The following is a 25,877-nucleotide window of genomic DNA, read 5'->3' as shown; positions in this document are numbered from 1 at the left end:
CCTCAGGCCCCATGGAGTCGGTGCCTATGATCTTGTCTACTGTTAAATGGTAACAGTTTTCCAAAGTCGTAGGCAAATGTCTTTGCTGCCGCAAGAGTTTTTAAATGGAGATGCTGAGGACTGAATTGCCACCTTCTCTTGCATACGAGCCAATGTGTTTGATTTGTTGGTAGCCTCCCAGACCGGCTAGAGCAACCCAGTCAGATGAGTGGCATCAGGCCCAGTCCAGGTGCGGCTTCCCTCCCCACGGTTCCGGCCTCAACAAGGGAGCCTGTCATGGGGGCACCTAGTTATGCCCTCTCAAAAAGTGCACCTGGCGAGAGGGGCCCCCAGCCCAGCACATGCTAGGCCTCTGTGAGATATACTGTACTACTTCAAGATTACAACTTTGCCACTATGCCATAAGGTTGCCATTGACATTCAGTCTTCATTAACTACTCTATATATAACTCATGTGCTAGATATTTTGAAAAGATAGCATTAGCCTACCGTCCAGTTGAAGAAATTTCCTTTTTAAGTGCAATAATAGAACTATTAAGCAGTAATCCTAAATTGTTGACTGAAACAGGCCCCTAGCAATCGCAGGATTTACACACACACACGACATTCCAGTATATTTCACTGGAGGAGAAATGTTTTGTATTACTGTTTTACCAACTCTTATCAATGCCATTTTTGAAAAGCTACTTTAGAAAGCTCGGCTTCTTTGAGGAAACAGATTACACGGAAAACTAGAGCTTTTCCACTTTGCTATGGCAACCAGGGTGCACGGCAGGCATGTAGACTGAACATAAAAGTTGAGCTTTGAGAGCAATGGATGCTAAATAAATAAATAAATAAATAAATAAATAAATAAATAAATATCAATGTGGCAAAGTCATAATTTGCCCACCCCCAGTATCTAGGTATCTTATGAGGGAGGGATAAGGGAAGAATGGAATAGAGGAAATAAGAAAGCAAAAAATCAGTTTCATGAAACAGGCAGCTTGCAAAAAATGTGATACATTCTACTCTACTAAATTTAACCTATGCAAAATAGATATATCTTTATATTACATAAGACTGAAGGCATTAATGAATTATTGATGGATGTTGGACTAATAAATGTTGATATGCAATCAGATTCTGGGGAGGGGGGGAGTGAGGAAGACGCATACAGTGCTGATAGCTTTGTTTAGAAGAATCACTACATAACCATCTGCAGCAAAAGATAAGCCTACAAACACATCTCTGCATGGAACCAGATGCATGTTAGTCTAGGCACCATTTAGCACATCATCTGAAGACGTGGTACAGACTAACACATATCCTATTAAGCCACACTGTGTGCCACCCTCCAGTTTCTTATCCAAGCAAACAAGCACAGAGGCTGCCTTCACATAGCACAGTAAACCTTAGTTAGCAGCTCACCTTGCATGCATAGATCATATTTGCTTTGCTCCTCCCATCGCACTAGCAACTTATGATGCCTGACTAGTTATGCCAAACCAAGGTATGTGATTGGCTTTGCTTATACAAATCATGATCAAGAAGCCAGGGAGTAAAACAAACCACGACTCCTCATTCTGGATGCAGCACTAAGTCAGTGGTTTGTTGCTTCCACTCACACCAGGGAGAACGAATTAAAAGTCACCCGCACATTCATGGTAAGCCACAAATGCAATACCAAAACCATATTGTTGCAATACTGCTGGCAAATTGTCATAGTGTAGCAGTTTTAAACTGCATTTAATGTTGCCTTTTAAATTGTTATGACCCACCCTGGGAGCTTATGGTGAAGGGTGGGCAATAAAGCAAACAAACAAATAAACAACTGCCTTACACACTATTCCCAGTTTTCAGCAGAGATCTTAGTGCAACTGGTAAATCTAAGCCATAAATCTGTATCTATGCTGTACCACTTCTGACAGCAAATAAATTCAGTGAACATAAAACACTAGCATGTTGTTGAAAGGAGTAGTGGCAACTTGGCTGGGCAGAGCTATAACCCATGACACTGCCATATTTCCTGCATCTAGGGAATCTCTTTATACAAAGAAGCATTTTCACCTGGACCCCCACCTGCTATCTGAAATAGAATAAGACACAGGTTGCTTTACTTTGATGATCAAGGATCTGGAAACCAAGCCTTATGAGGAACGGTTGAGGGAGTTGGCATATTTAGCCCGGTAAAGAGGAGACTGAGAAAAGATACGACAGCCATCTTCAAATATCTAAAGGGCTGTCGTATGGGAGGGAACAAGCTTGTTTTCTCCTGCTCTGGAGGGTAGGATCCATACCGATGGGTTCAAGTTACAAGAAAGGAGATTCTGACTTAACATCAGGAAGAACTTTCTGACACCAAGAGCTGTTAGAGACAGTGGAACAGACTCTCTTGGGAGGTGGTAGGCTCTCCTTCCCTGAAGGTTTTTAAGCAGTGGTTGGATGACCATCTGTCATGGATGCTTTAGTTGAGATTCCTGCATTGCAAGAGGCTGGACTAGATGACCCCAGAGGTCCCTTCCAACTCTACAATTCTGTGATTCAATACTACCTCAGTGAGAACTAGGCCTTAAAATTTAAAACTTTCAGAGTACTTAAGCAAACACCCAGAGATTTCACGCTGATGCTTTTGAAGTGCAATAAGCAATACCATATGCTCTCTCTTAGCACTGGGAAAATGTAAATTCACCAGGTATTGCAAATGTGTTTGGTAGATTTAAGAGGAAGTAGGAAGTGTGAGTGTAGGTGGCTTCCCACATTTATTTGAACAAAACTACTTTCTAGTTTGTAGCTGGGTGTGATGGGATAATGAGCTGCTTGTGCGTAAAAGCTTGATCCCGCTGGGGTTTGGCCGGTCATCCAAACCCAGGCACTAACGGAGCCCCCAAAAGCATGACTCCGTCAGTCGCTGGTAGAATCTGACAGTGGGCGTCTACGGAACTTACGCCAACATAAAAGCTGTTTGACGGACATGCGCTTTCGTGACTCTCTGCGTGACAGTTTCCGGCGAAGGGAGGGAATTCCTAAAGGGGGTCTAGTTACCTCTTCACTATTCTCACTAGAAGCGTCTGAGAGCCTCCCCTCCGCTGTAACTCCTGCACTCCCCCTGCTGGTTCCTGCTTCTGCTGCAGAGTCTCTCCTACTCTGCTGGAGCCTGTCCAGCACCTCTAACTCCGATGGCAGTTCCCTGACATCCACCTCCCCCCCAGGCCCCCCTTCACCCCCTCCCGCCTCCTCTCCCACTGGCGGTGAGGGCGGAAAGCCCCTGAAAGAGCAATCCTCGTCATCAGAGGATTCAAACACTTCTAGCCACGGCGTCCCATCTCTCTCCCCCTCTTCTTCTTCTTCGTCGGAGGCAGCTTCCTCACCCACCCCTGACTCTGGGAACCCTTCAAACTCTCCCTCCTCATCGGTGGTCCCAAAGTGTTCCCTTCTAAATCGTGCCACGGGTTGCGGTTTTCTTGGGAAACGCTGATGAAATGTTTCTATTAAGATCTCGTCATTCACTACCTCTGCTGGCACCCAAGTGTTTTCCGACTCTACTTCCCCCTCCCATTCTACCAGATATTCCACCTGATTCCCCTTCCACCTGGAATCAATGATTCCTGCCACGTTCATGTCGCGCTCTCTCTCTTCTATCCCGAGCGTTTGGGTGGCCTCTCTCTCACGCTCCCCCCACTCACGTCCCTCTCGGTACGGCGACAGTAATGACCTGTGAAATACTGGGTGTAATTTCATGTGACTGGGCAGTCTGAGTTTGAATGCTACTGGGTTGACCTGCTGTATGACCTCAAAGGGTCCCAATTTCTTGGGTCTCAATTTCTTACTCCCACCCTTGAACGGTAGTCCTTGGGTGGACAACCACACTCGGTCTCCCACCCTTATGATTTCACCTTCCCTCCTATTTCTGTCTGCTTGCTTCTTATATTCTTCCTTGGCTCTCTCTAAGTTAAGTTGAAGCTGACGGTGGATCGCTTCCATCTCTTCAAAAAAATGTTCCGCTGCCGGCACGCTCCATCTCTCCCCCCCCTCTCCTGGGAATGCCCGGGGATGGCACCCATAGTTTGCCAGGAAAGGACTCATCCCTGTGGACACATTCTCCGCGTTGTTGTAGGCAAATTCGGCCAGCGGTAGCTTATCTACCCAATCATTTTCTCTGTCCTTTACATAACACCTCAGGTATTGTTGCAAAATGCCGTTTGCCCTTTCCGCTTGCCCATTAGTTTCTGGGTGTCGGGCAGTGGAGAAATTGAGTTCTACTTGCAGTAAGCTCATAAGTTTCCTCCAGAACCTGGAAGTAAATTGTTTGCCTCTGTCACTGACCACCCTCAAGGGGGCGCCATGCAACCTGAAAATATGCTCTACAAACAACTTGGCGGTCTCCTCCGCTGTAACCGCATGTGAACAGGCTATAAAATGACACATTTTGGTTAATAGATCTACCACCACCATAACAGCTGTTTTGCCTTTGGATTTTGGCAGGTCCGTCATAAAATCTATGGATACTGCCTCCCAAGGCCTTTCTGGCGTGGGTAAGGGTTGTAATAGCCCCGCTGGCGCCACCCTCTCTCCTTTTGCTCGCTGACACCTGTCGCAACCCCTAACATATTCCCGCACGTCCTCCCTCACCTTGGGCCACCAAAACTCCCTGGTAACCAACCACATGGTTTTGTGCTGTCCAAAATGTCCCGCTGTGGGGCTGTCATGCAACTGCTTGAGTACTCTGCCCCTCAGTTCCCCATCTGGTATGTACAGTGCCCCTTTGTAATACAACGCCCCGTTCTTTTCTTCAAATCCCCCTGTGTTCTCTTCTGTCCTCCTGAGTTCTCTGAGTTTCTCTTGGGCGTATTCATCGTTCTCCGTACCTTCCATCAGTTCCCTTTGCCCCACCAATGCCGCCCCACACACCCAGCGGTCTTCGGAGATTACATGCCTTGCCTCAGGCGCTCCCTCCCCCTCTAAGTACTCAGGTTTCCTGGAAAGGGCATCCGCTCTCACGTTCTCTGAACCTGGCACGTAACGAATCTCAAAGTGGAATTTGGAGAACTCCTGGGCCCATCGCACTTGTCTCTGGTTCAGGACACGGGCTGTTCTCCAATATTCCAGATTTTTGTGGTCAGTTCGGACTTGAACCTTGTGTTGCGCCCCAATCAGCAAGTGCCGCCATTTCCGGAATGCTTCATGAATGGCGAGCAGTTCTCTGTCGTACACTGTGTAGTTCCTCTCGGATTTGTTCAATTTCCGCGAAAAGAATGCACACGGTCTCCATTCCGACGTATCCTTTCCCTGCTGGAGAAGCACGGCCCCCACTGCTCGGTCTGACGCGTCAGTCTCCACTCTCATTGGTTGTTGTAGATCCACGTGCAGAAGCTGTTCTTCCGACGCAAACGCCTGCTTTAGGCGTTCGAACGCCCGCTGCGCTTCTTCCGTCCAAACAAATTTCTTTTTGCTACTAAGACAATCTGTGATGGGCGCGGTCAAATGGGCAAAGTTTTTGATGAACTTCCTATAGAAGTTTCCGAACCCCAGGAACCTTTGCACGTCCTTCTTGGTCTTTGGTGTTTTCCATTCCAGTACCGCTTGAACCTTGCTGGGATCCATGGCCAATCCCTTGTCAGACAACCGGTACCCCAGGAATTCCACCTCCCTAGTATGAAACTGACACTTCTCCAGTTTCACCCACAGCCGGTTTTCTCGCAGTTTGCTCAGTACCTCTCTTACATCTCGCACATGCTGCTCCTCATTCTCTGAGTACACCAGGACGTCATCTAAGAACGCTACGCAGTTCTTGTAGAGCAATGGCCCCAGGACGTGATTCATGAATGATTGAAAACAGGCGGAGCCTCCTTGTAATCCGAAAGGCATAACGAGGTACTCAAACGCCCCCAAGGGGGTGAACATAGTGGTCTTCCACTCATCCCCCTTCCTCACACGTATCAAGTTATATGCCCCCCTAAGGTCCAGCTTGGTAAAAATCTTCCCTTTTCTCACCTGTGTCAGAATGTCATCAATTCTAGGCATAGGGAAAGTCACTGGTTCTGACACTGCATTCAGGGACCTGAAATCACACACAAGTCTGGGCTTGCCCGTGTTTTTTTTGTCCACAAAGAACACTGGACTGCCCCCCACCGCTCGTGACTCTCTGATGAAACCTCTCTTGAGATTCTTGTCAATGAACTCCCTTAACTCCTGCATCTCACTGTCTGACATTGCATACAGCTTCCCCACTGGCAATTGTGCTCCTGGGAGTAAGGTAATTTGACAGTCAAAGGGTCTGTGCGGGGGCAATTTATCCGCTTCCTTTTCGCTGAATACGTCAATCAAGTCAGCGTATTGTGGTGGCACCTTCCCCTTGTCCATCACTTCCACCCCTGCTAGAGTGGCCCTGCTGCCTGCCTGGGCCTCTCCCTCCTTGCAGTGTTCTAGGCAATGTGCTGATCCAAAGGAAACCACGCGCTGATGCCAGCCTACTAGCGGATCATGTAGTGCCAGCCAGCTCATTCCCAAGATAATAGGGGCTCCTCCCAGGGTGGCTACGTTAAACGCTATCAGTTCTGTGTGCCGTGCCACCCTCATTATCATTGGTACAGTCTGTTGGCTCACTTCTCCTCCCAACAGCTCCCTCCCATCAATCGTGGTAACCTGCAAAGGCTTACTTAATGGGATAGTCTGTATCTGGTGCTCAGCTGCAAACTCCTTACTCATGAGATTACAGGAACTACCTGAATCCAATAGCGCTTTTATATTTAGTGGGTGTCCGTTTGCCAGTTCCAGCAACACCTCTATCACAAGCGCTGGTCTTGGAGGTTCCGGCGTGGGCACTTTCACTACTCCCTGGCCTGGCTGCTGTGCCCCGATGTTGGCAACCAGGCGTTGGCTTTTACTTGCTCCTTCATTTCATCCTCCTCCTTCCCCCCAACAGTTCCTGCCATCCCTTGCCATTCCTTCCTTTGCGGACAGACTCTGGCAAAGTGACCTGGCTGTTGGCAGAGATAGCATCTCTTGCCGCTCTTTCCCTCCTTCTTCCGCCCTTCACTGGTGTTTGAAACTGTGCGCGCGCGCGCTGCTCCAAGTTCCATCGGCTCTGCTGGCGGGAAAGGCTGCTCCGGAATCTCTGGAATGCGGAAGTCCTTCCAACGTTCCCCCTTTCCTTCCCGCTTTTCCAAAGCTCTAGCCTCCTGGCGTGCTCCTATGGACAGCGCTGATTTAGTCAGCTGGTCCATAGACTCCGCCCTAGGCGCCCGGGAAAGTTCATCTTTCACTGCCGGAGAGAGACCTTCTTCAAATAGCATTTGAATAGGTTCACTAGCAAGGTTCCACCCCAGTCTATGAATCAGCATGGTGAACTCAGTCCAGTACTCACGTACAGATCGGCTCCCCTGTTTACAAGCCATCAACTCCCTGCGCACCATCCCCTGCTCAATCTCGCTGGAAAACATCAAGTCCATGGCGCGAAAAAACTTCATTGTGTCCTTTAAGATTTCATTATTGGCTGCCATCAGGGGGCGAACCCAGTCCCTCGCCCCTCCCTCTAGATGGCCAATCACGTACGCCACTCTAGAGTTCTCATCGGGGAAGTCATCAAACAGTAGATTGAGAGCATATTGCATCTCTGTTCTAAAGGCTTGATAGTTCCTGGGATTCCCCCCAAATTTCTGCACCAATCCAGGCACCCTTCTGGCAAGTGGGGTGGTTTTCCCCTTATCTGCATCTTGAGCCCTCCTCTCCTCCAGCCTCGCCGTTTGCAGTGCGAGCTGGACCTCCAACGCCCTGTACCTTTCTTCCAGGCTTGGATCTGCTCCAGCTCCAGCTGCCCCGGTTCCTGCTGGTTCACTCATGATGCCCTCTGCTTGCACAAACAGCTTTCGGAGACTGTCAGATTGCTGTGATGGGATAATGAGCTGCTTGTGCGTAAAAGCTTGATCCCGCTGGGGTTTGGCCGGTCATCCAAACCCAGGCACTAACGGAGCCCCCAAAAGCATGACTCCGTCAGTCGCTGGTAGAATCTGACAGTGGGCGTCTACGGAACTTACGCCAACATAAAAGCTGTTTGACGGACATGCGCTTTCGTGACTCTCTGCGTGACAGTTTCCGGCGAAGGGAGGGAATTCCTAAAGGGGGTCTAGTTACCTCTTCACTATTCTCACTAGAAGCGTCTGAGAGCCTCCCCTCCGCTGTAACTCCTGCACTCCCCCTGCTGGTTCCTGCTTCTGCTGCAGAGTCTCTCCTACTCTGCTGGAGCCTGTCCAGCACCTCTAACTCCGATGGCAGTTCCCTGACACTGGGGAACATATATACACTCTGAAACCAATTTGCTGTGTTCTGTTGCTTTCTTCTGTGTTAGAATCACAGAATTGTAGAGTTGGAAGGGATCATGACTGTCATCTAGACCAACCCCCTACAATGCAGGAATCTTTTGTCCAACGTGGGGCTCGAACCCACGATCCTGAGATTAAGAGTCGAATGCTCTACTGATTGAGCTATCCTAGCAGAGTTAAAGTAGCTGTTGTTCAATGTGGTTCTGCACACAAAAGCCATACCAGCATGTTACTGGTAAAATAAGCCAATGAACTTTCACCTCTTGTCTTGAGCCAATTTGTATTTAGCTGGTGATCACATGAATTAAGAGCCTATGCAGTTCCAAGGTAATTCGCTACTGGACAGAGGCCAGTCAGCTATTAAAAACCAAATAGTAGTTTTATAAAACAGTTGGCTGATGCTGAAATGTCGAGAGACAAGGCTAAGTAGACAGGTTAAAATGCATCTCAATTTTATAGGGATAGTTTACAAAACTTTGCAGCTCAAGATTGTTGTCATCACTAGCAGAAAAGCAACATGATAAAAATTATCCTAAACCTGATTCACAGAACAGAATGGCATTGTTAGAACAATTTTAAAGAAAGTTATTTCCCCCTGCTTATGAATCAAGAAGTTTTGAAGGGCAATCTGGTCACGTGAGACAAGAGGCAAGCAGAGGAACACAGGTCTGGTGCAACAACAGGGAAGCTATGGTAGGCCCCAGTATTACGCCCTCATACCCAAAATATCCCCCATTGTTAAATATCTATTACAGAATTAGAAGTATTGACCCAGATTAGAACAATGGATTGGAGAATGTCAGTTAATGCAAAAACGAATCAATGAATATTCTATTATCTATTTCCATTAGCCACTATAATTATACATTTCAGTGGTGCAAAAGTGCAACTCCATGCCATCAAATACTCATGCACGTGTCTTGCATACATTTATTAAAACGGGGGGAAACAGACTATAGTTTGGAAACCAGAAGATGTTTGTACCACCACACAGTTTGGACAAATATCATCATTTTGCAGAATAACCACAGAACACAACATTCTTGGCATGTTAGAGGAGGAAAAGTTGCTTGCTTATGGTGTTGAAGGGAAGCCACAGACAACTGACATGTTTTCTATACAACTAAGCCTTGTACTTAGAAAGAGAAAAAATACCACAACAGAAAAGAAAGAAAGAAAGAAAGAAAGAAAGAAAGAAAGAAAGAAAGAAAGAAAGAAAGATAGATTATGGCCACAGTTAGAGTTGCAAGACTGTAACTTTGATCCAGAGAAATCTAGATCTAAATAAGTATAACTGAACTTTGTGAAATATCTGAAAACCCTTCAGTTTTTGACAAGCAATGGCCAGTGATTTCAGCTCGAGTGATTTCACTCAGGTGGCAAAAGGCAGCAGTGTGGCGACAGCTGTGGCAAATGAAGAGACAAAGTGCCAAATCCAAGAAGAAAACCAGCTCCAATGATGAACCCGACAATCTGGTGAGGGAAAACAGGTAAGGGCTCCAGGGTGCAGGGTGTTTAAATAGCCAGGGCACAGACCAGAGGGAAGCCTTCCTGCACCGTCAACTCTGCCCCCTGGCCCAGCCTTTATCAAAGCCTGCAGCCCCATTTGCCAATCTTGGGTGCAGGCTAGGATCCAGCTCCAGACAGGATGCCAATCCTGAATTCTCTCGTCGGAGTCTTAGAGGCGCCTCCACTGTCCTGCAATGCCGCCACACTGAGAAGGTGAGTGAACTTTTCAACAAGTTGCATGTGAAACTCAAAAATTTCATAAGTGATTAACAATACAGTGCAGGGAGCTACAATATACTAAGAAAAATAAAGGCTGTATAAATAACCACTTATTCTCCAAGTAGTCTGGGTGTTTATTATTTACATTTTGCTCTTGTCATTAAAAGTTTAACACCCCAAAACTTTGTTCACTTATTTCTACCATGGCTTTGAGAACTCTGACTTCTTCGTATTGTTTGATCTTGACTGTGGTACTGCTTTACTTTTTAGTACACCAATCCCTCATCATTCCCCACTTTTTATTTTGTTTTCTGCCACTCTTTTTTCCTGATCCTTTCTTCACTCATCTCTCCACTACTATCAACTAGGTTTTCTTTTCCATGCCATATCCATTTAAAGTTCCCTCTCTTTGTTGATGAATGCTTGTATTTCTTCACTCTGCGGATATTCTCAGCTTCAAAAGTTAAAGGTTATAAAATCTTAATGCAACAACTGAAGGCTGATCTCAGGCATCTGTCCCTCAGATTTGCCTTTTCAACTTCTCTATTACTTCCTTATTCTTTGTACCAGAGGTAGCCTCCAGATGTTTTCAAATACAACATTCAATATCCCTGACAATGGTGGCCAGGGCTGATGGGAGTTGTAGTTTACAATCTAGAGCAGGGGTCGGCAAGGTTTACTTCACCTGGGCTGGTTCACTCCTGTGGAGATCCTCTGTGGGCCGGATTGTGAATGTGCGTGAGCATGTGCACCCGCGATTTCTGGCATCTGCGTAGACATGATTTCCAGCGCCGTGGGAGCAAGTCCCGTGCCGCGCTGTGCTGGTTTAGCGCAGCGTGGGGGGGGGACTCGCCATGTAGGCAGCTTGTGGGCCGGTTAAACGACCCCCATGGGCTGATTGTGGTCCATGGGCCTTAGGTTGCCGACCCCTCATCTAGAGGGCACAATATTGGTTATCCATTTTTTTATACACTCATCTCTAAATTATGCCTTGCTTAACTTCTGTCTAAAAGTGCCAATGGAGTATAAAAGCAGCAATAGTCATATTCACCCTTTCAAATGTCCCTAAAGGTATTCCAGGGATCAGTCAATATCCTTGGAGGGATGTTGTGGTGTTGTTGTTTCATTTATACCCCATCCATCTGGCTGGGTTTCCCCAGCCACTCTGGGCACACAAGGCCAATTTTCCCTATGTACTAACATTCAACTGCTTTTTCCTACAGATATAGAATATTTACAGGTCACTCATATTAGGATAGCTATGCAAAACAATGATTTCCACTGACTAAATTTGCAGTGCACTATCTGAAATGTTGGAAGCCGCCCAGAGTGGCTGGGCTACCCAGTCATATGGGTGGGGTATAAATAATAAAGTGATTATTAAAATGATTTCCATCTTTGCCAATGAGTACTCTCACATTTTCTTTACTTTGCCTCAGACAGTATCACACCAGATTAGTGATAAAGACAGAGCTGAAAAACTACTGGTATTTATATTTTGAATGGGGAAACAATCATGCTTCTCTATTCCTAGTCTTTACTGCAAACTCAGATTTTTAAAATTATTTCCTCCGGCCTCCTACCAAGTTGTGCCTAATCAAGTTGTGCAAACTCCCCCATTCCATTTTAAGAATATTACAAAATGCAGATTCAGGCTTTTTCCCATCTTGCCCAACAACATTTCCTTCTCCAATTCCCTCCAACCTGCTTTTTTGTTTTCTTTTGTTTTTTGCTTAGCATCCAGCCTAATGAAGTGTTTTGATAGAACATGAAAACCCCTCTTGTTTGGGACTTCAGTTTATCTTAATAAGGGGTGGTGGTGGGAAGAAGATCAACAAGGAAAAAAATAAAACCACTCTACTATTACTTTGGGTTCCCACCCCAGTTAAATTATCAACACAGTTACATGCAATCTGTGTCCAGAATAACTTCAACTTGTTTTTTTAACAAGTATTTCCCCAAAACTTTAAACATTATTCTAGTCTTGTGACATGGGTGAAACTGATCTCATCTGAATAGAACTCAGTATTTGTTTGGCTATTATATTTATGTGCAATCATTAAATGAACATCATTACTGTATCCAGGAACTATACTATTGTAAACCATATACTGTATAAAAATATGCAAAACAAAATCAGCTCCAAATTCACTCTGCAAGCACAGCTGCCTATGTTCTTATATATGGGTTTGAAACAAATATATTTTCCCTTCCTTTGTCATGACAGCTATTCCAGGTTTCTTCTGTTTGGATTACTGCACATAGACCTTTTGAAGTGACATGTTTGGATTGTTTTCTTATACTTTATCCTGGGAATACTGGTATATAAATAGGAAGCTAAGCAGCTGCATTAAACGGAGTCAGACTATTGGTCCATCTTGCTTAGCATTGTCTAAACTGACTGATGGTGGCTCTTCAGGGTTTCAGACAGAGGTCTTTTCCGGCCCTACCTGGGAAAACTGGGAACTGTACCTAGGATCTCTTGCACTGCAAAGCATGTGCTCTACCAGAGAGTCACAACCCTTCATCATTGAGAAGACCCTCATTCCTAAAACATACCAGGGAAAGTTCAGTAGTGTGGTTCTCTGCACCATTCTACAGATGCAATACATCTGAATTACTTCAAATTGCTGAGTTTCAGAGTTAGGTTAATTGGTGGGAAAGCTTTAGATTTTCCAGCTCACACAGCTGGAACAAATCCTTTTAAAGCACAAGAGGTCACTTGCTGCCCATCTAGAATATTGGTTTTTAGTCTTCCCAATTCAATATAAGCATTTAATTCACCTTGGAAATTCCTAACAGCTTTCTCCATGATTACTTTTGATCTGATTTTAAGTTTAGAGGGAATACTTTGGCTTCCAAAGCCTGCACTTTTGAACTACTTATATTAAAAGTAAAACCAGTTTAAATTGCATTTCATTTTCTAGACAAATGAATTGTTACAATAATGCCCAACAAAGTATCCATTGATATAAAAACTCATTTCCCCCACAAACAGGAATATCAGAATTAGAAACTTAAATCATTTTGAGATTCTAAGGCTTCCAGTGAATTCGTACAGTTGACTGAAGGCCAATTTAGGTATTACCCAAGCGCTGCAGCTGCCACCTATGAATGGTTCTGTCTCACATCTCTCACCATTAACACTTGAAGTGGGGAACCACATAGAATAAACTTCTCCAGAATAGTCCACACCAATCCTGAAGCTGTTTAGAGGCTAACAGCACTGATCCAGAAATTTTCTGAATGACTCACCTGAATGGCTGTCATTCCCCAAACCCGATTATATGCAATTTTCTATAAGGCATGGGGCCAGACCACACAGAACAACGAACCACACTGAACAAAAACATGTCACTCACTTTTTTTAATTGGTCCAACAAATAATTAGATGCAACATTCTGGCTTTACTTAGAACACCTAATTCCAAGATTCTTAATATTCTGGCTCGAAGTTCTCAAATAGTAACTGGGAAAATTCTCCCAATACAAGGTAACAAGAAGGCCAATAAAAGGGCATCAAAATAGGTTAGGAAGGACCAACTCCCAAGGAAACTCCCAAAGTTTTCACCAAGAAATTGAGAGCAATTTCTTGCCATCTATCCCCAGCACACAAGTCTCTCACAACAGCCCAATACCAGTTATTCAATACTCTGTCCTGTGTCTTGGCAGCAGATTTCGACATTCCACACTGCTTTGCTCCAATTTATTTATTTATTTATCTATCATTTAATTATATTTGTATACTGTCTTTCATCCAAAGATCAAAGGTCAAAGGGTGGTTCACAACATAAACTGCTACTCTCTTATATTTCCATGCTTCCCTGACATTTATTGTTTCTAATTTAAAGTCTATTAACATGAACCCAGGTATAAAGACACTAATGTCTTTAACACTCTGTAATCCTTTGCAAGCTACCAATTCCTGCAAAAAAGCTTTCAGGCCTAATGAAGGTTAAAGGAACAGCCCTCCCGTTCACGCCCACTTCCTGAATAGGAAAATGAGGATAGGAGCAGCTTGGAATGCGTACCCCAAATTTATTTGCAAGGCAAGCCTAAAACCAAAGTTCAAATGGATTTTAAGCTAAGATAGCAAGAACACCCCTTATTTTCAACCTGAATCCCATCCCAAAATTCAGCAACATCACTTCATGTGGATCACTAACCATCTCAGACTAAAGCAGTCATGAGAAAGGGATGGCTCGATGCCAGCTGTCAATTTGTAGCGAGGTTGTCATCTAAATTGGTTTTGCAAAGGACTCCCCACTTCAAAATCTGGGAAATCCCAAAAAAATCCACATAAGTCTCCTGTTGCCAAGCCTTCCCTTTCACACAACAGCTTTGACTGCAGATTTTTTCACTCATTTTTCCACCCAGACAGCTCTATTTACAGTGCCAGCAGCAGTTTTTGATCCAGGCACATAAAATCCAAGAATGGCTATGCATTGGTTAAGACAATATTTTCCCCTACCCACAAAAACCTGCCCTTGTGTCATTGGACTCACTTCTGATGGGCCTCATAGTCATAACATTAGATTTTGCTCAAAAAGCCGGGGGAGAATTGATTATGGAAGTGCTTTCCTCTCTTTCCAAGTGGCGTACCCACCCACCCAGTGGCGTAGCGTGGGTTGTCAGCACCTGGGGCAAGGCAAGTAATTTGTGCCCCCTAACCCGTGGATTTGCGCCCCCTAACCCTAACCCCCAGATGTTGCGCCCGGTGCGGCCGGCCCCCCCTGCACCCCCCACGCTACGCCACTGTGTGCGCGCGCACACACACACACACACACACACACAGAGAGAGCCTCATACAGTCAATGTCTTGCTGTAAGCCCAAATATCCCTTTGCATCACCATCTTGAAATTAAGCCAGCGGTGCAAAGGATCTTGCTCTGAAGGCAGGGATCAAGTCACACCTACAAAGGAACCATTTTACTAACCCCAGGCCAGGTGACTGACATGTGGGACAACCTTGCCCACTTGTCAAAATGGCACATTAGGCAGCTTCTGTTCCCTACTCTATGCTTCCCATGCCTCTGGTCAGGAAGGGAAAGAGGAATCAATACAGGAAAAGTATTCAGAGTGAATAAAACTAAACTGTAATGCCTTGATCGCACAGTACCAGCCACTCCTAAGTGGCAATTTTCCACAATGGCCAATATTTGAACAAATGCACATTGATGTAGAAAAGACACCAGTTCAAATTAACAGGTTTGACATGTTTCTTGCTTCAATTTCAATTCAATTACTATATAAACCACAAAATTAAAGACACGTGGCAGCTTAACAAACCAAAATGTAAATTCATTATGTTTTGCAGAATACCATGTGAGGTGGTTGTGCAAACTGGCTACTAATTCTGTAATTAAAAATGATGAGTGGATTAAATAAATGGAAACCCGATCTAAGTTTTCCCTTCCCCATCTAGAAGGAAAGACACAATGACCACACATGAAAGGCCAGGAAGTTAGAAGAGAGGGAATAGCTAAAAGCAGATCACACAACCCACAGCTATAATAAATTATAATAATAATTTATTTATACCCTGCCCATCTGGCTGGGTTTCCCCAGCTACTCTGGGTGGCTTCCAACAAAAGATTAAAATACAATAATTCATCAAATATTAAAAACTTCCCTAAACAGGGCTGCCTTCAGATGTCTTCTAAATGACAGATAGTTGTTTATTTCCTTGACATCTGATGGGAGTGCCACTACTGAGAAGGCCCTGTACCTGGTTCCCTGTAACCTCACTTCTCGCAGTGAGGGAACCGCCAGAAGGCCTTCGCCGCTGGACCTCAGTGTCCGGGCTGAACGATGGGGGTGGAGATGCTCCTTCAAGTATACTGAGCCAAGGCCATTTAGGGCTTTAAAGGTCAGCACCACATTTGTGGCTCACATTTAAACAACTCCTCTCTGTGAGGAAGAAGGTGGCAGACCTGGATCTTAGCCATATGATACCTTGGAACCAAAAAGGTGGCAGCCCTATGGCGACGCCTTCACAAGCACATCTCACCTCATGAAAATGACATGGTAAAAGTTATCACCCAGGGAAGAACGTCACAAAATAATGCAAGTGCCTAGTCAATATAGGACAGAAGCATTAAAAGCAGAGTTGACGTATTATCACATATGGATATCAGAACTATGCAATGTTATCAGGTCTTTGTTCTTATCTTCTGGTTCCCACATGTGCAAGTGCTAATTATGAAGCAATCACAGTTCATATCAGGAAGCGACAACAATACTCCCTTCATAGCCTGTTCTACTCCAGTGGTTTTGAGCTACCACCAGCCAACCTCTTGAAAACTGCTGAGGGCCTTGGAAGACCACTTCATGCCTTTTCTGCCTATTGTAGCAATTGTAATGTGCTGTGCTGGATGTGGTATGATTTTTAATTGTATTTTTATGCCTTTTTATTTCTTATATTTGATTTTATTGTATTCCAAGTGCTTCCTTCCGCCCTCCCCTCCAAAAAAGAAAGAACATCCCTTCAAGTCTGTCTGGTTTACCTTATGGGCAGACTGGACCACTGGGTTCACAAACACTACTCCCACTGTTCTTCAAAGATGTGCCACAGACCACCATCAGAATAAAGCTTGCAGTTCTTATATTAGCAGAGATGGAAATTAATTTTAGGTGGTGCACTATGCAAAAGAGACAACAGAAGCCAAACAGTAGCATTGCCTAGTTGCTGAAGGACATGTAGCTCTCAAAAAGTAAACTTCCATCGTCACCGGGTAGATAGTCCATTTCTTCCAGTTTTAGGATTCTATTGCTTGGCAGATATATTTAATATCCACCACAACACAAAAATAGTAAAGGCCATTTTGGCCTGCAAGAAAAATCCCAAAATCTTAAGTAAACTTTTGAATACTCCAGAACTTGCATTAGGATGATGAAATGTACCATCCAGGCCAGGCATAAGCAAACTTGGCCCTCCAGATGTTTTGGGACTACAACTCCCATCATCCCTGACCACTGATCCAGCTAGGGATGATGGGAGTCGCAGTCCCAAAACATCTGGAGGGCTGAGTTTGCCTATGCCTGATCCAAGCCATTGAAGAACTCTGGAGCTTCCTTGTGATTTTGTAATGTTAGGGTTGGCCTAACAAAGGCATTGATTACTAACTGTGGATTTTTCCGATGAACCAGCACAACTTCCTTTACTTTTTGTGTGATTTTGAGACCATGAAATTTAGCCATTCGGGACAGGGATCTTAAAACTGGAGCATGATACTAGGTGTGAATGCTTTTAAGGTCTTTTCCTTCAGTAAAATTCAGACATGATGTGGCCATCCTCGTTTAGCAGTTACTCATTAACTATGAATAAAAAAAGGTGAAGATAAACATGTCTGGCTGCCAAATTACAGTCATCAATACTTGTACCTAGCCGAGAACTGTTTGAAGAAACCCGCAATGACTGGAAAACACTGGGTACGCCTAGAAAGTACACATACAGCTCACTCTTTTATTTTAAAGAAGAAAAGCTATTCCATTCAGGTTTCTCCTGACCTGATAAATCCATTACTATATGAAAGTTACCCGCTTATCCACTTCGGGAACCATGTATTTAAATAGCGATACATTTTCAAGTAGTGGACACAACTAAAACACAAGTTAAAGACAAGTTCCATGGCTCTCAAAGGGAAAGCCAAGCATGTGCTTAAATTATCCCAATGTGAAATCAAAGGAACTTTCATTAAGTGCTTCACTTGGCTGAACAATGCTTCAAATAAAGTGTTATGGTTAATGGCTGCAGCTCCTTAAGAGCAAGCGATACATCTTTGCATTGTTGAGAATTCAAATCTACTCCAAAATGTGCAGCTGCTGATTTTTTTAAAAAAGAGTTGTGGATCAAGAACTTCAGCCTATCCAGTTCTTAGCATGAAGTCAAGCATGAGTACTATTTTAAAAGAAAGGTGGTCACAGATGATGTAGTTGCATTGCTACTGAAATTGTGGCCATCATCTTGCATTTCACTTCATTCACCTCCTAACACTGATCTCAGGTGGTCAAGCACCTGTGAGTTTGGAGGCGAAACTGGGCTGCCTCAAAACAAGGTTGTGCTTCTACAGTATTGTGCTTTCTACATTAAGTATTTGGTGGTTCCCTAATATACTTCTACACATAAAAGTGTGTGAAGTTCTTTAGAAGAACGAAACAAGAATGTTGCTATCCGTTTGGAAGACCTATGGATGTGGAGGGAAAAGAAATGAGAAAATACTAGAGAATTTTAGACTATGGCATTAGATACTGCATCTGAAACTGCATCAACTGCAGGGTCAAGGTCACTCTGAAGTACTGCAGTAAGTATATAAGAAGAGCCCTGCTGGATCAGGCCCATCTAGTCCAACATCTTGTTCTCACAGTGGCCAACAAGATGACCGTGGAAAGCCTGCAAGCAGGACATGAGTGCAACAGATTCTGCCTACCTGCGATTCTCAGCACCTGGTCTTCGGAGGCGTACTGCCTCTGACAGTATAACATAGCCATTGTGGCTAATTGCAATTGACAACATTGTCCTCCATGAAGTCAAGCAATTTGTGTAGCCTGTTGGTCACACTGAATCCTCAAATCCTCCAGCGATTCCTCCCTCACAGTGGGAAGCAGTAACCACTGGACTGTACAAATTAGCTCTCCTGGCTGGCTATCAAAGGATGCAATGCAAGCTGTGAAGTGAGTTTTCTTTGAAGTCCGCGCTGCCACATGGTAGGCACAATTATGTGCGTTAGCCAGACTCCAGTCAGCTTTGGAGTGACATTTGCACCACGTACGCTAGCCTTCGTCTGGCTTGCTTCATACCTCAGAACTCCCCGGAATACCAAGGAACTGTTCAGTCTCTACAACACTGAGGAGGCTGCCCGGGAGCTGCCCATTTCATCTTGCTATTGCATAAGGATCGTGGTCTTTCTCCTCTGAAAGATCCCTCAGAGCACTCAAGAACCCTTCAGGTTCCATCAGTCTCCAAAGGTGGGCCATCTGAACAGGGAGTGCAACCATTACAAGGAGTGCATTTCACCACCATCTTTGGTCCATCATATCACTCACAGTAAAGACCAAGTCAATGGCATGCCCTGCCCAATGTGTTGCATCAATGACTACTTTGATGCAGCCCCATAGCTGTCATGAAGTCTTGAGCCTCCATGTGGATATGAAGTCACCTAGGACTAAGTCCCGCAAAACTACACCTGTACCTCAGCTCGCTTAGGCAGGATGTCACTGGGTTTTCAATAGGCCAGCAGCATCCCCTGGCCATTTTTCTGGACCAACACCAGGAGCAGACCCTCTACGGTCATCCCATGATCAATAGGTTTTCTGGTAAAGGAGATGGTGCTTCTATTAACAGCAGCAGCAGCAACAACAACAACACCACACACACACACACACACACACACACATATACTAAGTCTGGTTTGGAGCTGTATCAAGTATCCAGATGCACTAAACTGAGTTAGGTGGTACTGGTAGTACACACCAGGTCAGTCCTTTCATCCAAAATCAAGTCATAGATGAGCATGGTTTCATGAATTGACCTGGCATTCACTAGCAACACCAACAAACCTGAAGACTCAATGGATAAGCTACCAGAGTTTCTATAGGAGCGGGAGGACTTGGGCAGCAGACAGGGACCAAACATCTAGGGTTCCCTGCCCCTGATGGTAATCAGCTATTACATTCCAACTATACCTTCCCAAGCCCACTACCACTGACACTGGGGCAGCTTCTTGCAAGATCAGGAAGAAGGATGAGTCTGGGCCTCACCAACCACTGGAGGCAAGAGGTGAGGGAATGAGGGCACTTACCCTAGCATTAGCAAATGAATTTGCTAGCACTGTTGCACACTAGTGTCAATGCAGTGTTGTCACGCCCCCCATGCTTACAATATTTGCACATTCACTTGCTATAGCAAGTGTCCTCCCCTTGCCATAATCAGTGAATTTGCAAACATGTTAAGCATGGAAAACCAGACAACACTGCAACAACATTAGCCTGAAAAAAAAACCTTTTCCCATCATTTTTCTAGCTAGTCACAACAGACATACAAAACACAAGGACATCTTCCTCCCTAACTTAACTCGCTAGCTACAGTTCATCTGCGGAACTGTTCTCTCTGACACACACACACACTTCCTCTTCAGAACACTAATCTCAGTCCAACCTCAGCAAGCAGTGATAAGGAGTCTTGAAAAGAATCTTCCAGAAATTATTGGTCACCGAAAAATCATCAGTTGCTTCCATACTAGCTGTTGTGCCTCGAATCATCAGTCACTCAACTGATCTCAAGCAATCAAATACATTACAATGGCCACTTAACATATTGTAACGCTTGAGAAACTAATTTATGGCATACGTTCACATAGAAAAAATGCACTTCAAAAGTAAAGAGCATGTGATAAAACAGGCTCTTATGAAAGATCAGACAATATATCAGACAATTATTAACTAAAGTGCAGTAACACAAAAAGGACACATTCTACCCCAGCCAAGATGAACACCAAAAAGACCAGAGGGAAATAAAACATGCCTGTAAACCTGCAACTGCGGAAGACGCTTCATGTATCTGATGAAGTTTTTCCCAGTCCACAAAAGTTAATAATAAAATGTTTTAACCTTCAAGGTACTTACAAGATTCCTTGTTGTTTTTGATACAACAAGCTAACATGGCTACCCCTCTGGAGTTACAGAAGCTCTCAGTTGCCACAACAACTCTTAAAATATCAGTATGTTCATATTAAAAACGTAGTAAACTACAACACACAAGTCCGTGTGGAATTTTAATTTATCTACATTATAATCACAGCAGCGGTTTTAAAAATAAAATATCACATGAAGTAAAGAAGACTCGGGAGTGGGTGGGGGAGAACCTAAAAGCCCTACAGCCTTTCTTATTTTCTTTGCAAAACACTGATCTCCAAATATAGAACAAGTTAGCTAGACTGACTCAAGTTTGATTGGCAGCTGACAGCAAAAACTTATTAGCAAATAATGTAAAGCATGTGTCGGAAACAGAACTGAATGTCAGAAATAACTGTATTGGTATTATTCCAGTAACCAAGTGTAGGGTTTAAGAGCTCGGCAGACTTGGGCTTAAATCTCAGATCATTTCAGTGAGCAACTATGGGCAGGTCAGAAGGCTACTTCCTGCATTGTTTTTAACATGTACATGTAAGAAGATGTGCATGCAACATAAGGCAGATACACTTGTTAGTGAGTTGGCATTGGCCACAGCTGCTCACTGTGCTTGCCTCCATGTTAAAACCAGAAGTTGCCTCCCGCCTCAGTTCCCTATCTGATGAGTATCCTCTACTTTTTGTGATAATGAATATATTATTTCTTACATTTATATCTCATCTGTTCTTCCAAGTTCCCTTGTGAGCTTCACAGCTGACTGGGGATTTCAACCTATATGTCCCAGGTCCTAGTCCAACACTCTAACCATTGCGCCACACTGGCTCTCAACCATCATTGACATTGCTTGTCAATGAAAAGCAAAACTGCTTACGTTCATAAAGTACAACTAGCTTGCTTCAAAAGAGTTGTGGTATAACTTTTCAGGTATATCCCTCTTGACTGTGAATAAAAACCCCATAAGGTTATTTATCACAATAAGATGTGATTTTGGTAACTGGAAGAGTTAACAGCCATGCAACACAACATAACATTTGAGTAAGTATGAATAACTTTAAAAAAAAAAAACATTATGGGAACACCCAAGCATTACAAACTGTCAGGACCAGTTTATTTGCTCTGCCCTGAATGTCAGCACATATTTCCCACCACCATTAGAGAAGGGAAAATCAGGTTACAGGAAAATGAGGTGCAAGTCCGGAAGACTTGGCCATGGCAAGATGGCACTTTGAGCTTAGCTTCTTTCAAGATCACCTTTTTTGTAAGCTACTTATTAGTTACTCTATGACTGGGAGACTCTGGTTTTGCATGTCACTTTGCTACCATGAGTAATACAATGCATAGTATTCAATACACCTGAAACTAGCAGAGGCTTAAAAACTGTTCTTGGAAGCTGTTCCCTTAGCTCAGTTCTGCCAAAGAAGAACAACTGTTTCCTCTGTTTGCAGCTTTATGTTGCTATCACTCTCAGAAAGGTACATCTTTTCTCAAACCACTTCCTGGCTCAGTCTGAAGGAGAACTCTGAACTTCTGCCATGGAGCCTCGTGGTGTGCTTTGTAGGCAATTATTGCCAGAGAAAAGAGCACGTACTTCAGCCAAAATCATGGCCTCTTGAGGATCTCAGCAGCAGCAGGTGGTATTAATGCAGGTTGGGACAGGGCAGGAGGAGGAAGAAGAACAATATATCATTATGTGCTTTTCCTACATGTTACCCAAGCGAGTTAGTGTCAGCAGTCATCAAGGTCATAGAAGCCTTGCGAATTAGGATAGCTAGCTTGCCACAACCAGGGAACAAAATATATAGCTTACCAGTTCAAAAGCTTTAAGGAAAGCTGACTTTTCAGGACTGTGAGTTCATCAACACAACACCAGTAAGCAAAGGTCCTCTAAAGTAAGGTGCCTTTATTATGAAACTGCACAGTGCTGTTCTGAAACCTTGGAGGTTTCATCAGAGTGGGGCACCTGGAGGCAAGGTTAGGGGCATTCTATATGCTTTATCATTTGAGGCTGACACCCAGGGGCCGTACAGGGTGTCGCTGTAGTAGAGGAAGCTGATGCTGCTGTTGGAATTTTAAGAGCCCTTTCAAACTCCGCCAGGCAAATGTGGGACATTTCAAGGAATGGGAACAGTCAGAGAACAAGGCAGTTGCCTGTTGCAATATTGCAAGTTTAATAGCACATTCAGCTGGGGGTGGGGGTGGTAAACATTTGCAACAACAGGCACACCTTTGCTGCCCAGCCAGAGCAGCAGTTAACTGTCATGACTCCTCCCTGCCAAGGTGCAGTGGAAATTATAGCTGGGAGACAATGTCAAGGCACTCTGTGTTCTCAGCACCCTCCCAACATAAACTCTTCAGGCATAAAACACGATACAAGCACATTCTACTCTAACTTTGCATCCCCTTCAGATCTAATAGCAAAGATCTTTTGATTAATGGTGCAGACTTCCAGCTCCTAAAGATAAAACAAATCCAGAAATTCCTTCACTTCTAGGAGGAATTAGGGAAGCGGGCACATGCAAATTCCTACTGTTTCGTACATAATTTTTAACCACACATCTATTTTCTTAATGCTAAAGAAGGGGGGATGCGTATTTCGCAAATGCACATGCAAAATGAGATGTTGCACAGAAACCTCTGTTGGGGGAATCAATTGGTCATTACTCCCTGCATGGCTTATCTACCGTGGTACCTCTGGTTACATACTTAATTCGTTCTGGAGGGCCGGTCTTAACCTGAAACTGTTCTTAACTAGAAGCACCACTTTAGCTAATGGGGCCTCCTGCTGCCACCGGAGCACAATTTCTGTTCTCATCCTGAAGCAAAGTTCTTAACCCGAGGTACTATTTCTGGGTTAGCGGAGTCTGTAACCTGAAGCGTATGTAACCTGAGGTACCACTGTATAGGGGTTGTAGTCTGAGATCACCACCATATATTCTCATTCCTAAGAGTAAGTCCCATTTATCTAAATGGAGCTTATTAGCTCTGAGTGGACATGTATAGGATTACAGTGTTAAGCACCTCTATGCACGCTTGCTTGGGAGTAAGTCCTAGAGATCTCAAGGAGCTTATTTCCAAGCAAATACAGTATGTGATTCACTTGTGTTTGGAATCCTTGCCTTAACACATTGCATGTACACTCTACAGAAGAATTATTTCTCCCCAATAAAACCCCCACAACCTAAAAGAGTATTTAACATCAGATTCCTTTCTATCTAAGAACTCCGCCAGCAGAAGAGTCTTCAAAAAGCAAGCAAGCAAGTTCTCTCTCAGCCTGCTTGCTTGTCGAGAGATTACAGGAGCCGCACGGACACCGCGCCATCAGCTTGTGACACCTTGACCTATGAAATCCTTCCTGCTGGAGCCGCGCAGGGAGGGAGAGGAACCATCCTGCAAAGCGCTCAGGTAACAAGCCAGCGACAGGTGTTTCTCGTCGCCTCCACCACAAACAGCGCCCCCAAGGACACCTCTCCTTCCCGCACACGTGTCCCTCTGTGGAGCAAGGGCGGCCTCGACACCTGAGCGCTTCGGGAGTCTCTCCCCAGAACCCCGCGAAACAGAAAAGGGGGGGGGACACGTCTGTACGCGTGTGCGTGTGCAACGCCGCCGTCCCGGCTCGGTGCTCCATTTTGGCGCAAACCCAAATGTAATCAATAAAGTGAGTTGGCAGCGAGCGAGGCAAGTCAGCGCCGGGGTACTTACAGCCATAGCGCGGTCTCTGCAAGGCCGGCGAAGAGGGCTCCTCATAATGCATTCTCCCGGCTCACAAACTTCTCCAAGCCAGGAATAATCCGCTCTTTCACCGTCCTGCCGCCGCCGCCGCCGCTGCTCCACAAACACACACGCACAGTAGGGGGAGCCGCCTGTTCCTGCCGCGCACTCCTCGCCTCTTCCGCAACAGCCCTCCAGGCAGCCTCGGTCGTCCTCGCAGCCGCTGCCTGAAGCTTCAGAAGCCGACGACGGGGACCCAGTCTCTGGCAGTCGGCGGACACCAAACCTGAGGCGAGCGAGCGGGCGGGAAGGCGCGCCTTCCGTCTCCTCCTTCTCCTGCAGCCGCCGCCGCCGCCGCGCGCGAATGAAGTTGGGCGCAGGCTGAAGGGCGGCTCTCGCCTCCTGCTTTCCCTCCCCCTCTCTGATTCGCTCCTTCGCGACCAGGACTCGTCCCTTTTACCTGGCTCGCCTCTTTGAGCGCTCGGCGCCCTCTCGGGCCAGGCAGCGGCGGCGACAGATTAGCTCGTTGTTCCTTGGCGCGCTCAGCTCTTCCCTGAGGGAAGCCGCCAAAGTGAACTCCTTTCTCCACCCCCAGCGCGCTTCCTCTCTTCCTCGCTTCTCCCCGGCCCCGTTATTTTGGGGGGGGGGGGGAGGAACAGAGCCTGCTCCACAGCGACCCCTCCCGCCTCCTGCCAGCGGCCGTCGACGCAGCCGGGTGGGCCGAGCCCCCTCCTCTCCTCAGCTCGCAGCCTGCGCCAGGGGAGCGCTGAGGGGAGGCCAGGCGAGATGCCTCCGGCCGGGAGGGGGGGGGCTCTCCGCTTTCCACTTCACCGGCCTCCCCCGTCTTGCCCCGGTGTGTGGCTGGTGCGCTTTGCACCACAGAAGTTTAAAATAAAAACTGAAAACGCACGCACGTCAGGAAACAAAAGAACTCGCCTGTTTTCATCCTATTTCTGTCCCAGGCAGTTGCTGGGTTACAGAGAAACGCTCTTCTCCCCCCCAAAGATACTTGACCAATAAGCACCTCCTTCCAGAAATAGAAAGTCTTGCCTGCGTTGTGAGGAGCACCTTGTTCGCGGCGCTTAGGCTTCACCGTTACAGGCTGGAGTTTCGCTCCTTTCAGTGCTCAGGTTTGGAACATACAGTGGTACCTCAGGTTAAGTACTTAATTCGTTCTGGAGGTCCGTTCTTAACCTGAAACTGTTCTTAACCTGAAGCACCACTTTAGCTAATGGGGCCTCCTGCTGCTGCTGCTGCGCCACCGGAACACGATTTCTGTTCTCATCCTGAAGCAAAGTTCTTATTCCGAGGTACTATTTCTGGGTTAGCAGAGTCTGTAACCTGAAGTGTATGTAACCTGAGGTACCACTGTATTTTATTATTCTTTACTGATGAAGAAGAAGAAGAAGAGTTTGGATTTGATATCCCGCCTTTCACTCCCTTTAAGGAGTCTCAAAGCGGCTAACATTCTCCTTTCCTTTCCTCCCCCGCAACAAACACTCTGTGAGGTGAG

General features: G+C 45.4%; 1 protein-coding gene across 2 annotated transcripts in view; it reads right to left on the bottom strand.

The window, feature by feature from the left end:
* Nucleotides 1–25,366, bottom strand: part of IQGAP2 (IQ motif containing GTPase activating protein 2) — a 125,804-nt gene extending 100,438 nt beyond the window's left edge. The window contains exon 1 of one of the 2 annotated variants that reach the window (XM_083703105.1): nt 24,356–25,366. In XM_083703105.1, the coding sequence (XP_083559231.1) occupies nt 24,356–24,407 (52 nt within the window). In that variant the 5' untranslated portion in view covers nt 24,408–25,366. The remainder of the gene's footprint in view (nt 1–24,355) is intronic. The other variant, XM_083703104.1, reaches the window with a different exon arrangement.
* Nucleotides 25,367–25,877: the final 511 nt, after the last annotated feature.

Source organism: Podarcis gaigeae (assembly GCF_964106915.1).
Source record: "Podarcis gaigeae genome assembly, chromosome: 11".
Lineage (NCBI taxonomy): Eukaryota > Metazoa > Chordata > Lepidosauria > Squamata > Lacertidae > Podarcis > Podarcis gaigeae.
Note: the sequence above shows the minus strand (reverse complement) of the source record. Positions and strands in the feature narration are given on the sequence as shown.